The sequence below is a fragment of the Rhinoraja longicauda genome, chromosome 18 (assembly GCF_053455715.1).
Source record: "Rhinoraja longicauda isolate Sanriku21f chromosome 18, sRhiLon1.1, whole genome shotgun sequence".
NCBI lineage: Eukaryota > Metazoa > Chordata > Chondrichthyes > Rajiformes > Arhynchobatidae > Rhinoraja > Rhinoraja longicauda.
The window spans coordinates 19,615,945-19,628,910 of record NC_135970.1 but is presented as its reverse complement, the minus strand read 5'-3'; the positions used below and the strand labels follow the sequence as shown (position 1 = coordinate 19,628,910).

Here is a 12,966-nt window from a genome sequence, read left to right as displayed (position 1 = left end):
TCACCTATTCCAACCATCTGCCAGTCGTATCCCCCTTCCCCTCTATCTACCTATCACTTCACAGGCTTTGCCCCATTCCCCCATCTTTCCTTTCCGGCTTCCTCGCCTCTACTCTATGTCTGACGAAGGGTCCAGACCTGAAACAACATCTATCCATTCCCTCCACAGATGCTGCCTGACCCACTAAGTTCCTCGAGCACTTTGTGTTTTGCTCACACTTCTAATTCACTTTTTAAAAAAAGATGTAACACTGGAGTATAACAAACTTTGTAGTGAGTTCAAAGGAAGCACATTAATGAGAACAGGTGTGTTAAAGGGAGCATGGGAAATGGGGCAGGATGGAAAGTTTGGAGGAATAAAGGAAACAGGGCCGTGGTGAGTTTGAAAGAAATGCAGTTAACAGGACCCTGATAAAACGTAAAAAGAGGGCACTTGAAACAGTTTTGGAGGGAGCATGGGAAACGGGGTCCAGGTGAAAGTTTAGGAAATGGAGCCTTATGAGGTTAAAGAAAGCATGGGAACAAAGGACCTGATGAGTTTAGAGTGAGCACGGGAAACATGACTCTGATGGGTTTAAAGGATGTATGAGGAATGAGGCCTCCCAGGAGCATGGGTTAGAGGCACCTGTCAGAATGGCAGCGAGCAAGGTATACCAAGAGAGGCAGGTAGAATGCAAACGGCTATTTTTCAGAAGGGCTGTGAGGTCAACGTGCTGTTCTTGGGGTCAAGGTTCAGGCTTTAGTAAGTGTCAGGGTTCAGTGAAGAGGGCCGAAGGGCCTACTGCGCTGTAAGACCATTATCACCATTTGCTCTGGCACTGAACCACAAACGAGAAATCAACCGTTATTATATTTGTCAGGCCCCTTCCACAAGAACATTTCTGAACTTTCAGAAAAGGCTAGAGACAAATCCAAACGAAAATAAAACAGTTGGAACTAATGTACGTGCTTATGTGCTTCAAAAATGGTTTACTTCCACCATTAAAAAAAATCAAGACCATCAACATCTACTGGGCATTATGGGAGAATATAAGAGGACAATAAACAGTGGAAACTATGTACTCACTATCACTATCAAGAGCAAATAAACTTACAGGTTGTAGGATATAATTCTTGGCAACCAAAATGGTTTAGTGAAAACCTGACATTAGATGATGTACTGTTGACAGTGGACATTAATAAAAACACCATTTGGCACAACACAGAGTTGCTGAAAGGAAGCATCTGGAGTTGTGGGGGCCATGGGCCAGGAGCTTTCAATATAGCTCCCATGTGCTTAGTTTCTTCATTTAGAGACACAGCATAGAAACAGGCCCTTTGGCCCACTGAGTCCACACTGATCATTGATCAAACCTTCATATTAGTTCATGTTCTCCCACTTTCACATCCATTCCTTACTAAGGATGGGCAATTTTACAGAGTACAATTACCCTGCAAACCTGCTCGCCTTTGGGATATGGGAGGAAAAAGGAGCATTCACACGGTTACAGCGGGAACATGCAAACTTCATAGAGACAGCACCTGAGCACAGGATTGAATCGGGTCTCTGGTGCTGAGAGGCAGCAGCTCTACGAGTTGCTGTGCATATTCTGATGGATTACTGTGTACAGTTCTGGTCGCCCGGCTACAGGAATGACGTTGTTAAGTTGGAAAGGGTACAAATGATATTCATCAGGATGTTCACTGGACATTTGGGCTTGAGTTATAGGGAGCGGTTGGATAGGCTGCCTTTTTTCTTTGGACATTGGAGGCTGAGGGTTGAGGTTTGAGGTGTATAAGATTATAAGGGACAAGGATAAAGTGAATGTTCACAGTCATTTTCCAAGGGTAGAGGATTCTAAAACAAGAAGATAGGCTTGTGAGAGGGGAGAGATTTAAGAGGGACTACCCAACCTCTCCCATTTAGAAGATATTCTGTTTGTCCATTGTGTGCAGTAATGCGGATGAACTCCCATTTTTCCTATATGAAGACTAGAGGGATATGGGCCTAATGTGAGTAAATAGGACTAGCTTATAGTATATGGGGCATCTTGGCTGGCATGGACGAGTTGGGCCAAAGGGCCTGTTTCTATGGAGGAGGGTCTGCAGGAAAGTTCCAACCCGAAATGTCATGCATCCTTTTTCTCGAGAGATAATGCCTGACCCGCTCAGTTACTCCAGCACTTTGTGTCTATCTTCAGTTTGGTTCTATGCTGTATGACTCTAAGATCTTATAATCGAGCCATGTTCCCACCTACTCATTCAGCAGGTCCGTATCCCTCGAAGCTTCTTTACATCCTCTCCGTGTCTAGAATCCCACCAAGTTGCACATCAACAAACTTGAAAATATCACATTTTGGTCTCTCAGGCAAATTATTGATACAGGTTGTGAATAGCTGGGGCCTATCCACTGATCCCTCTAGTGCCCCTTGAGTTCACAGCCTAACAACCTAAGAAGGATCTGTTTCTTCCCACTCTTTGCTATTTAATCTATGTCAGCATCCTGCTCTCACCTTGACAACGTCCTGACCAGGAGCTTATTGAAATACATCCTCCGGTCCCAGTTATCCACTACACAGTCATTTCCTCAAAAAACTCAAACTGATTAGTAAAGGATGATTTTCCCTTCATAAATCAATGCTGAATGCTCAACTCATTTCAAGGTGTTCTATGATTACATTCTTGATTATACATTCCAGCATTTTTCTTCCTCAGATATAGGCTGGCAGGTCAGCAACTTCAAACTTTCTCTCTCCCTCATTTTTTAAGCCGTGTGATCAACTTGCAATTGTTTAATTCCTCTGACATTTCCTTATTCCTCATTGTAAATTCCCCTTCCACTGTCCATAGGGTATCCACATTACAAGTCTTTTCCTAGCTTACATACTTAAAAACCCCATTTTTAAAATCTGAAATATGGCATCTCTGTCAGAGTAATGGTCCATTTGTATTGGCACCAGAAACATCAGATCTTAATCCCTCCCTTTGTGTGACAGCTTCCCACACTAAAGCACATCTCTCTTGTCAGTGTGCAGTCTACCCGTCCACATCTGTGTCTAGTTCTGTTTCACTGCATGTTTTGAGGATGTACGAGGAACAGAGTGTGGTGGGTTCCTGAAATATGCAGACAGGGGTGGTGGTGGAAGCAAATAGGAGGCTTTTAAATAGGCATACAAATATGCAGGGAATGGAGGGATATGGATCACATGCAGACTGAGGAGACATGTTTAGCTTGGCATCATGTTCAGCACATACATTGTGGGGCCAAGGGCCTGTTCATGTGCTCATCTGTTTTATGTTTGAAATGGAAGCCTCTGGAGAAAACCCAGGCCGTTATAGAGAAAACATGCAAACTCCACACAGACAGCACCGGAGGTCAGAATTAAACCCTGTGGCGGCTGGAGTCATTAGCAGCAGCTCTACTTACTGCACTGCTGTGCCAAAGTAAAACAATGGTAAAGCTCCATTTATTGCCCATTTCCAGGTGGCCTGACAAGTGTTTCTACTTCTCAGGACATAAAAGATCACCCAGCCAGCATGACACCACAATAATTTATCATCCACATTAGGCTGGACCCAGAGGTTCCTTCCCTTCTGTGAGATCTTAGCGGGTTAAGTTAAAGGGCTAGCTAAAAATGGACAGAATTTATTCATTTCATTTTGCCACTTGACTCAAGATTACTGGTCAGCAGCCAACAAACACTGCTCTCCGTGCCTGCATCTGTATTGATTCCGAAAGTCACACAGCGCAGAGAGAGATCCTTTGGTCCAACTCGTCCAACAAGATGCCCCATCTAAGCCAGTCCAATTTGGTTGTGTATGGTCCCTATTCCTCTAAACATTTTGTATCCATGTGACTGTCCATATATCTTTTAAATGTTGTTAATGTACCTGTCTCAGCCATTTTCTCTGACAGCTTGTTCCATATATATACCATCCACTGCATTTACTAATAAGAATCAGCCCAGGTAATCTAAACCTAGTGTTGTACGTACACATCCACAGGAATCCGTAGCAATGTGGGAAGGAGGTGGGAGACATCAGACATGGCGAGAAGTCGGGGTTCCAGCAGCTGTAGAATGCACAGGCCCGTACTGAATATTGTATTGATGCCTAGGGAACCAAGAAGAACAAGGATTTTTCATTAGTGAAAATCTGAGTCATAGAGTCAATCAGCACCGTAGTGTCATACAGCACAGAAACAGGCCCTTTGGTCCAACTCATCTATGCTGACAATGATGCCCCATCTCAGCTAGTCCTGTTTGCCCTGTTCCCTTCCACCTATTTGGTTTCAAATTCCACTCACCTTATCTGCCTACCTACACCCTTTTGTCTTCTTTTCCTCTCTATCCATACTCCACCGATCTGCAATTCTAACCCCTCTCACTTGTATCCACCTATGGCTTGCCAGGCTTTGATCCCCCACCCCACTACAATCAGTCTGGAGAATGGTCCTGACACAAAAAGTCGCCTTTCTGTTCCCTCCATAGATGCTGTCTGATCCACTGAGTTACGCCAGCACAATCTGCTTTGCTCGTATTTATGACCCATGGTTCTGGACTTGAACATACCTGAAAACATATAATCTGTATTTTCTCCATCATTCTGTAGAATCAGATACAGCTACTATGTAGAAGAGGTATTTAAACAGATTCTGAAATAGGTAAGAGTACGGTTCTAATTTGGGCAAATGGGATTAATGCAGATAGGCAAAATGATGAGCATGGACAGTGGGTTGAAGGGCCTGTTTCTGTACAACTCTAAACCCTTTCGAGATTCCAAATGCTCTATCAGATTACCCTTCAGCGGTGTCTTTTCTAAGGAACCCCAACCTGTTCAATTTCTTGACAGGATAACTTCTTAGTTCTATTAACGTTGTGCATTGCAACTGCAGTCAGAGCAATATCAGCAGTATCTAGCATTGATTTTGGCAGTTCTCCAGCTACTTCTTCCCCTGATGCGGCTCCACATTCTCTTTAGGAAGTGCTTTATTTTGACAACTTTTGATGCGCTGCCCTTTCCAAATCTTCAGCATGTTGGTATCAACATTGTTTTCAGAATGTTACTTGTGGCTCAGATCGACAGATAAATGTCTTCAGCTGCAGAACTCCCTCTGCATCAGCATGGGGTCAAGGGTAGCGGAAACAGCCTAGTTGTTTAATCTGAGGGAAATGAGGGATGATGGCTTGAATCCTCCATGTATGTCAACAAAACCTTGAAACAGTATCCACTGTTGAGTAATAAGCACCGGTGGCTGATCATGTATCTAACTTGTGGCTTATCAAAATAAGGTTTTCCCCACCACATCAAATAAAGGATTCTTTACATGGAGAGCAGTCAGAATGTGGAATTTACTGCCAAAAGGGAATGACGGAGCATAGGTGTACTCAAAAGCCCCCACTACAATAACAGTGTGAAGTAATGTGTTTTCAGGGACATTAGAAATGTCATACTTTGGAGTGTTTTGTGCAGTTTATTTTTAATAGACAAAAGGGTTTCTGCACACCTAACCCCATATATTGCACTTTCAAATAATGGAAAGAGTGAAGAAGATGTTAGGTAGAGTGAGGCACTTGTTACAAAGAGGCAGAGGAGAAGCTTTCAAAAAAGAAAACTGGATAGATTCTTGAAGGGAAAAAAAGTTTCAAAGCCACACGGTATGGATGAAGTAGTGGGATAAAATAGCTCTCTGAAGAGAGCAGTGTCACAGTGGGCTAAACAAAGGGGGACCAAAGTAACAGAACTTTTTCAGTAGACTAAAGGTTGCTGGGGAAGAACTGAGAGTTCCATGTCAATAAAATCTATTCCAACTTAGAAGGTAAGATCATTAGCAAGGAAACTGGCAATGGTGGTAATTATTTTTGTATAGAGTGTTGTTAGAATACAGAATGCCTACACAGAACCTATGATGGAATCAAAACTTCCAATTGCGTGGATAAACATCTGAAAAGTGAAAGTGTGGGAAATTAATTTTAAAGAAGTGGGACATTAGATAGCCCACTCAGAAACCCCACACAAGCACAGCACTTCTTCTGTGCTGTACAATACAGGGGTTTTATAGATGAATCACAACTGCGAAGCATGTAAGATTGAATATGTTCCTTGTGAAAACATCTAAAATGAGCCAGTCTGTGCCTTTGCCCGTCAACAATGTGCTACTGGTCAGTTTTTCAAATAACTTCTGTCACACTTGCTCCAAGGTGCTGCACTTACCGTACAGAATGATCAAGTCCCAGATGGCCAACACCGTGTCCCAGCAAGGCAATGATGTGAAAAGAGTCAGGAACCAAGTGGTGATGAACAATAATGGAGCCACTTTCAGGTTCTCCTGTCAGAATTTTAACAGAATATGTCAGTTAGTAATTAACCCCAAACCAGGCACAAAGGTGCATTTGAGAATTACCACAGGAGTTTGCACTTCCTTGTAACAAAGTTCCAAACGTGGTACTCTGCAATTAAGTACAATTCAAAATCCTTACACCAGAAGTTAGTCAATCCCCACCCGCACCTCCCCTCTCCTTGCCCTCTTGCATCACACTATCTAAATGTGGCCTTCTCTACAATTCCTCTCCATCTTCACTACTTGATTCCCATGGGAACAAGTTTCAATTCTCACCAATTTCTGGGCAAAGATATTTACCCTCAATTCATTATTGGATTTGTCAGTGACTGTTTCATATTTGTAATCATCCCAGAAATAGAAGCATGTGCTGCCACAAAGAGGTTACATTACAAGGATATATTTTATAGATTACACTTGTCTTCTTTGAGAATAGAAGGGTAATGGAAAATTTTATTGAAGAATGGAGAGGAACTATTTTCTCTTGCTTGTCAGAATGAGCATAACTTCTTCTTAGGCCCCCTCGGTCATGGCTGACCATGGGTGATGCGTCCTAGTTGGCTGCTTGCTCCACACCTCGGCAGGAGCAGCGTCGCTTGTGGCTGAAGAGACCAATGCGGGAGTGACAGTCTCTGTCGCAAAGGGCACATTTGTGTGTGGTCTCTGGTCTGTTGAAGTTGCTGTGCTCCTTTCTGCGTGCCCGCTTGTCTGCCGCTGCGTTCATCAGTTTCTCTTCCCCCGTTTTGAGATGTTGGTTCAGGGTACCTCTCCACCTCGTACGGTCAGCTGACAGGCTCTCCCAGGACTCCACATCGATGTCGAGCGCCTTCAAATCTCTCTTGCAGACATCCTTGTAACGTAGCTGGGGGCAGCCGATGGCTCTCCTCCCAGATGTTAGCTCTCCATAGAGGATGTCTTTTGGAATACGGCCATCCTCCATGCGGTGGACAAGGCCCAGCCACTGCAGCCTGCGCTGCCTGAGTAGAGTGTACATACTCGGAAGCCAGCGTGAGACAGAATCTCAGCGTTGGACACTCCGTCTTGCCAGGATATACCCAGTATACGGCGTATGTTTCTAAGGTGGAAGGTGTTGAGTCTTCTCTCCAGTCTGGGAGACTATTTTCTCTACCTTGTCCAGAATGAGCATAGCATAACTGTGAAATTGGAATAAAGTTTCTCAGGGTGATGTTGGGAAGCATTTTCTCCCACAGAAGAGAGTAGAAATCGAACCCGGGTCTCTGGCGCGGTGAGGCTGCAGCTCTATTAGCTGCACCACTGTACCACACAGCCAATACGAGGTCATGTGCCTTCAGAGGAGGTGGGGAAACATGGAATAGCACAGCAAATAGGCATTTAGCCCATGAGGGATTCCATAGGTTCCCAAAGTGACAGACTAATTGCATGTGAAGGTATATCAGTGCTCAAGAGAGTTATTCAAGGAGAACCAACAACTATATTTGAGCGAAAGCGGGCTGCAATAAAAGCTATAAGTTTATCATAGAAATGTTACCATATGTTGCCAGAGACAAGGCATTCGATGTTTCAGCAGCTGTTGAAAGATTTTGGCATGCCTTTGGATTCTGCAAAGTAAACAGTTATATTTCAATGTGCACATGAAACAGCAAGACAGAGAGATTTAAGAGCACAACAACTTGCATTTAAAGAGAACATTTAACATAGCAAAACATCCCGAGGTGCTTCACCTCGGTACAATTATCAAACAAAAACTGACATCAAACCAGTGATTTTTTTTGTGACGGTACATACCGGCAACTCTAAAAAGTTAAAAACTATCTTTTCAAAACTTTACTACCTGAATTTTAATTTTTAGGCTCGTCAATTTTAAAAGATCAGTTTTATTACAAAATGTACTAAATTTAAAAAAGTGAAATGTATTAATTAAATTAGGCAGTCATGCCCTGAAACAGCTTAAGCAGGTTAAAGGATGAGGATCCACTATAGATACTAAGAGCAAGGAACGAAGCTGGGAGATTATATTTGAGGACAATTTGGTCAAAATTTTGACTTTTTAAAAAAAAGATACAGTATGTAAATAGGCCCTTCAGCCCATCTAATCCATGCTGACCACTGATCACTCATTCATACTAGTTGTATGTTATCTTCTATCAGTTTGGTAACTTTTTTTTGTGTATGTTATTTTACTAATACTGCATGTTAAATCTTATACATGTATTGATTTTATACTTTTTTAGTTATTAGTTTGTTATTATTTAGTTAAAGTTATTGGTTACAAAATCAAAACAGAAGAGTGGGTATACTGTTGAAAAAAAAATTGTTGTTAATGCAGCATAACTTTTAATCATAAAGGCACCTTTTTGTCTACAAATAAAGCACTACGACAAGCCATATAGAGATATTAATGCAATCAAACGCTTAATCGGAGAGCAGGGCAGTGAGGGATGATCCAAAGGAAGAAAGAGTAGAGCTATATTAATTTGCAGGAAGGGAATTCTTGAGGTAGCAGTCCTGCCAGGCAAAGATGCAGTCATGGGAAGCAGGGATGAGCAAGAACCCAGAGTCACCAGGGTGAAACATCACTTTGACTTTGAACTAGCCGAGTTGTTCTTTCGTAACTCTCGGAAACTCCCTCGCTATTTGCAATAAGATCTTTTGCATTCATCAGAACAGAAACCTGAAAATGTAGTTTGACATCTCATCCCAAATGCACCTTTTAAAAAAAACTTGCAGAAAAATAATGAAAAATGTACTACAGGGACTTTTCAGAGTTTTGCTTCGAATACCAGGGCCACGATAAAGAAACTCTGCATACAAAGGTTATTAGCTTCAATAGAGCACAAAGTGCTGGAGGAATTCAGCAGGTCCGGCAGCAACTGTGACTATGGACAGATGACATTTCAAGTCAGGGCCCTTCTGCAAAATCTTGACCAGAAAAGTTGCCTCTCTAGATGCTGTCTGACTGCTGAGTTCCTCCAGCACTTTGTGTTTTGCTCAGGATTCCAGGAGCTTCAGCTTCTTGTGTCTCTCTAGTTTCTGTAGATCTGGGTCAAGCTACTTCTCCAAGCCAAGTGACCACTCCATTAAATTATGCAATCAGTCTCAAAGAAGCACACTTAATTACATTGTGGAGCTTTTCCTCCTAATGAATGATCTAAAAGTGGCCAAACACCCTGGGCTTTGAAAAGGATATCTTTTATTTTAATTTATTCTTTGGATTTGAACATTGAAAGCAAGGGCCGCATTTACTGCCCATTCCTTGTTGTACTGAAATGTGAGAGTATCTCTTTTTAAATCACCACAAACAACTTGATGCAACCAAGTGCAATTAAAGTTCAAAGATGGGTGTAAGAAATTGGAGTCCCATAAAGGACTGGACCAATTAAAGACTAGATTTTGTTCACTAAAGGTATATTACTAAAACAATTTTATATAATGATAATCCAAGCAGTTTTATGGCTACCAGATTACCAGTCATTTTTCTCGGCTTAATATGGATTGTAGATGCACTAAACTTACAGATATTGGAATCTTGAACAAAACACAAAGTTTTGGTGGAATACAGTGGGTTGAGTGGCACCTGTGGAGAGAAAAAGACAGGCAATGTTTCGGGTCGGAACCCTTCTTCAGGACTTAAGTACAGGGGAGATAGCTCCCCTCTTTCTACTAACTTTATCCCCAAGAAAGTCTTGAAGAAAGGTCCCGATCCAAAACATTGCCTGACCATTTCCCTCCACAGATGCTGCCTGACCCACTGAGTTCCTCTAGCACTTTGTTTTTTCATGTAATGGATTTTCTTTTTTAAGAATACCATAAAAATGCAAAGTTAGAAACTTAAAAGCTCCACTTTCTATTAACATCTTTTCATTCTTTATTTTAAGTATTCTTATGGTAATATTGCACAATATAATGCATTTATAATGCACAGGTCTATGCATTTTAATATTGTATATATTACTTCTGAGACTTTAATAAACAAAGTTTCAATGATTGGGTAAAATGTTTGGGACAAAATTAAAGGCATTAAAAAAAGTATTTGTTTTATTGCTTTCAGCACTTATATTTACCTTCTTCCACATAATGAAACTCAAACCTACAACAATACCAACAGCCTGTGGGACGTTTAAAGCGTCTCTTTTTAGTTCAATAGCTTGGGCAACAACTAACTCTAAACTTTAATTGACAAGTGCATGGAAGGACCACTTTTTTTACTCAATGGTACAAGGTTAATGGCATCACTGACAACCTGAGAACTTGACCTGTTCCATGAGGTAAAGATTTATCTGGCCCTGTCTTAATTAAACAGTTCTGCTTGGTTTCTCAGCCAATGCTTGTCAAGAAAACATTGTTATGATAGTAAGATGACGATCTGCTCACTGTCTGATTGTTGTATGTGAAAGTTTGCTGTGCACCAAGTGACTCCTGCATGTTCCTGCATCACAATAATAGCTGCACTTCTAAGTTGGCATCATGGCTGCAAAGCATTTCCGTATGTTATGTAAGGCATGTGGGAAATGCAAGTCAGGCACAGGCAGAGTGGTAGACAGACAGATAAAAATGCACAAAATCACACGTGCGCACAAACACTATTAATTTACTGCCAAGAAACATACGTATCCAGAGAATGCTCGTAAAATCCTGCCAGGTACTTGGGTTTTTCTAGTAGGACAACCAAAGCCCAGAAGGCATCCTGCTCCTGCATGTTCATTAGGAGCATGGCTGCTATGTATGACATTCCTAGCAAAAAGAAGTTACAGGTAAGTCGATTGAAAAATTCATTAAAAAAAATTGCATGCACTGTTTAATAACTAATTTAATAATGAACAAAAAATAATTTAACTGGTCACCATCTCCTTCTCAATTGGGAGCAACACAAGGTTGAATTCGCTTTATGCCTGCACGGCTTGTAAACCATGGATCTTTGCACCATTCTGCTGTTTTGCATTCGTTGTAGTAATTATTATTTTATCCACCATTATCATGTGCGCTCTGTACTCACGTGAACAAGGAATTTAATTGCATCCTCATCTATATGATGACAAACTAATCTGAATCTAAATGGTTATATTCTATTTTTGCTACAAGCGTCTAACCAATGGATCCTCCAAGGTCCAAATCCCAATGCACACTGACACATTGTTATCTCAACCATCTTCTCAATCTTCCTCACTACAATCTGCAGCCTATCTCAAGCACGTTTACCAGGAGTGCAAAAAGCAAACTGCTGGAGAAACTCAGCAGATGAGATAGCATCTGTGGGAGGAAAAATGACAGATTATGTTTTGGATCAAAACCTTTCTTTAGACTGCCCTGTTCCCTTCAGAGATGCTGCCTGACTTGCTGAGTTATTCCAGCAGTTTGTTTTTGGCTCAAGATTCCATCTGCAGTCACTTGCTTTAACAATGGAGAGGAGTCAATGTATTGGACATTTGGGAACACCACCACTTCAAAATCAAAATCACTCTAATTCCTGTCATCCAATTACAGTATCCCACCGATACTTTACAATCAGAGACTGAGGTCCAAATGATGGACCATATACTAAACATCCTGAAGAAAATAAATAAACTGTTTGAAGAACTCTGATCTTGAGAGGAATAGATCGCGTAGACACACAAAGTCTCTTGTTCAGATTAGGGGAATCAAGAATCAGAGGACATAGATTTAAGGTGAGGGGGGGTGATTTAATAGGAACCCAAGGGGTAACGTTTTCATGCAAAGGATGGTAGGTGTATGGAGTGAGCTGTTGGAGGAAGTAATTGAGACAGGTACTATTGCAACATTTAGATCTAACCTGCCACAAGTTAATTGAGGTTTCTCAGCCAGAGGTGTTGGGGAAAAACACAAAGTGCTGGATGAACTCAACGGGCCAGGAAGCATCTGTGGAGTGGAATGGACAGATGATGTTTAGGTTTGGGACCTATCTTCAGGCTGAGTGAGGTAAGGGGAAGGAGCAAGAAAAGTGAGGTGGGTGTGGGTCAAAGCCTAGCGAGTGATGGGTAGATACAGGTGGAAGGGTTATTGGCAGATGGGTGGAGTAAGCAACAAAGGCTAGAGATGAAAAGGAGACAAATGTGTGTAAGATAGGGAGAGAGGAAGAGGAGTTAAATGTAAAGCCAGAGGGGAGATGTAGTTGGAAGGAGACAGTGGGAGGAGAAAGAGACGGGATAAAAGGGAAATGGGAGACTTGGGAATGTTAATGGTTGTACAAAGAAAGAGAAAAGGCAGATGACCCTGGGTGTAGGAGAAATGTATGTGTAGCAAAGTGTTGGTGGTGAGAGGGTTTTATGAGAAATTGGAGAATTCCAAGTTCACACTGTTGGGTTGTAAGCTACAGAAGCAGAGTATATGTGTTGAGGAATTCAGCAAGTTTATATACCAACAGTGAACTCCATAACGAGAGCAAATGCCAACAATTCCACGTGGAACTGCTGATGTTTCCCCATTAAGTTTTGGCCATTGTGATCTGGCTGCTCAGTCAGCTTATTGGCTTAATATATATTTTTTAATTTCAAAAATAAACTTTATTCACAATTTAAAAAAACATATAGAAACAATCCTATTGAGATTAAACATAGAAAGGTATCAAGAGAGGCAGGGATAAGGTTGGTTGGGGGCCCTATTTCTATGCTGTACGATTCTATGAGAACATATATTTACGCCCCTCAGTTT

The 12,966-nt window shown here is 41.6% G+C and overlaps 1 protein-coding gene across 2 annotated transcripts in view; it reads right to left on the bottom strand.

The window, feature by feature from the left end:
- Positions 1-12,966, bottom strand: part of LOC144602092 (TBC1 domain family member 14) — a 73,383-nt gene that overhangs the window by 34,467 nt on the left and 25,950 nt on the right. For both annotated transcript variants that reach the window (XM_078414792.1, XM_078414793.1), the window contains 4 exons: positions 10,908-11,031; positions 7,829-7,898; positions 6,192-6,306; positions 3,974-4,091 (listed from right to left, as the gene is read on the bottom strand). In XM_078414792.1, the coding sequence (XP_078270918.1) occupies positions 3,974-4,091; positions 6,192-6,306; positions 7,829-7,898; positions 10,908-11,031 (427 nt within the window). The remainder of the gene's footprint in view (positions 1-3,973; positions 4,092-6,191; positions 6,307-7,828; positions 7,899-10,907; positions 11,032-12,966) is intronic.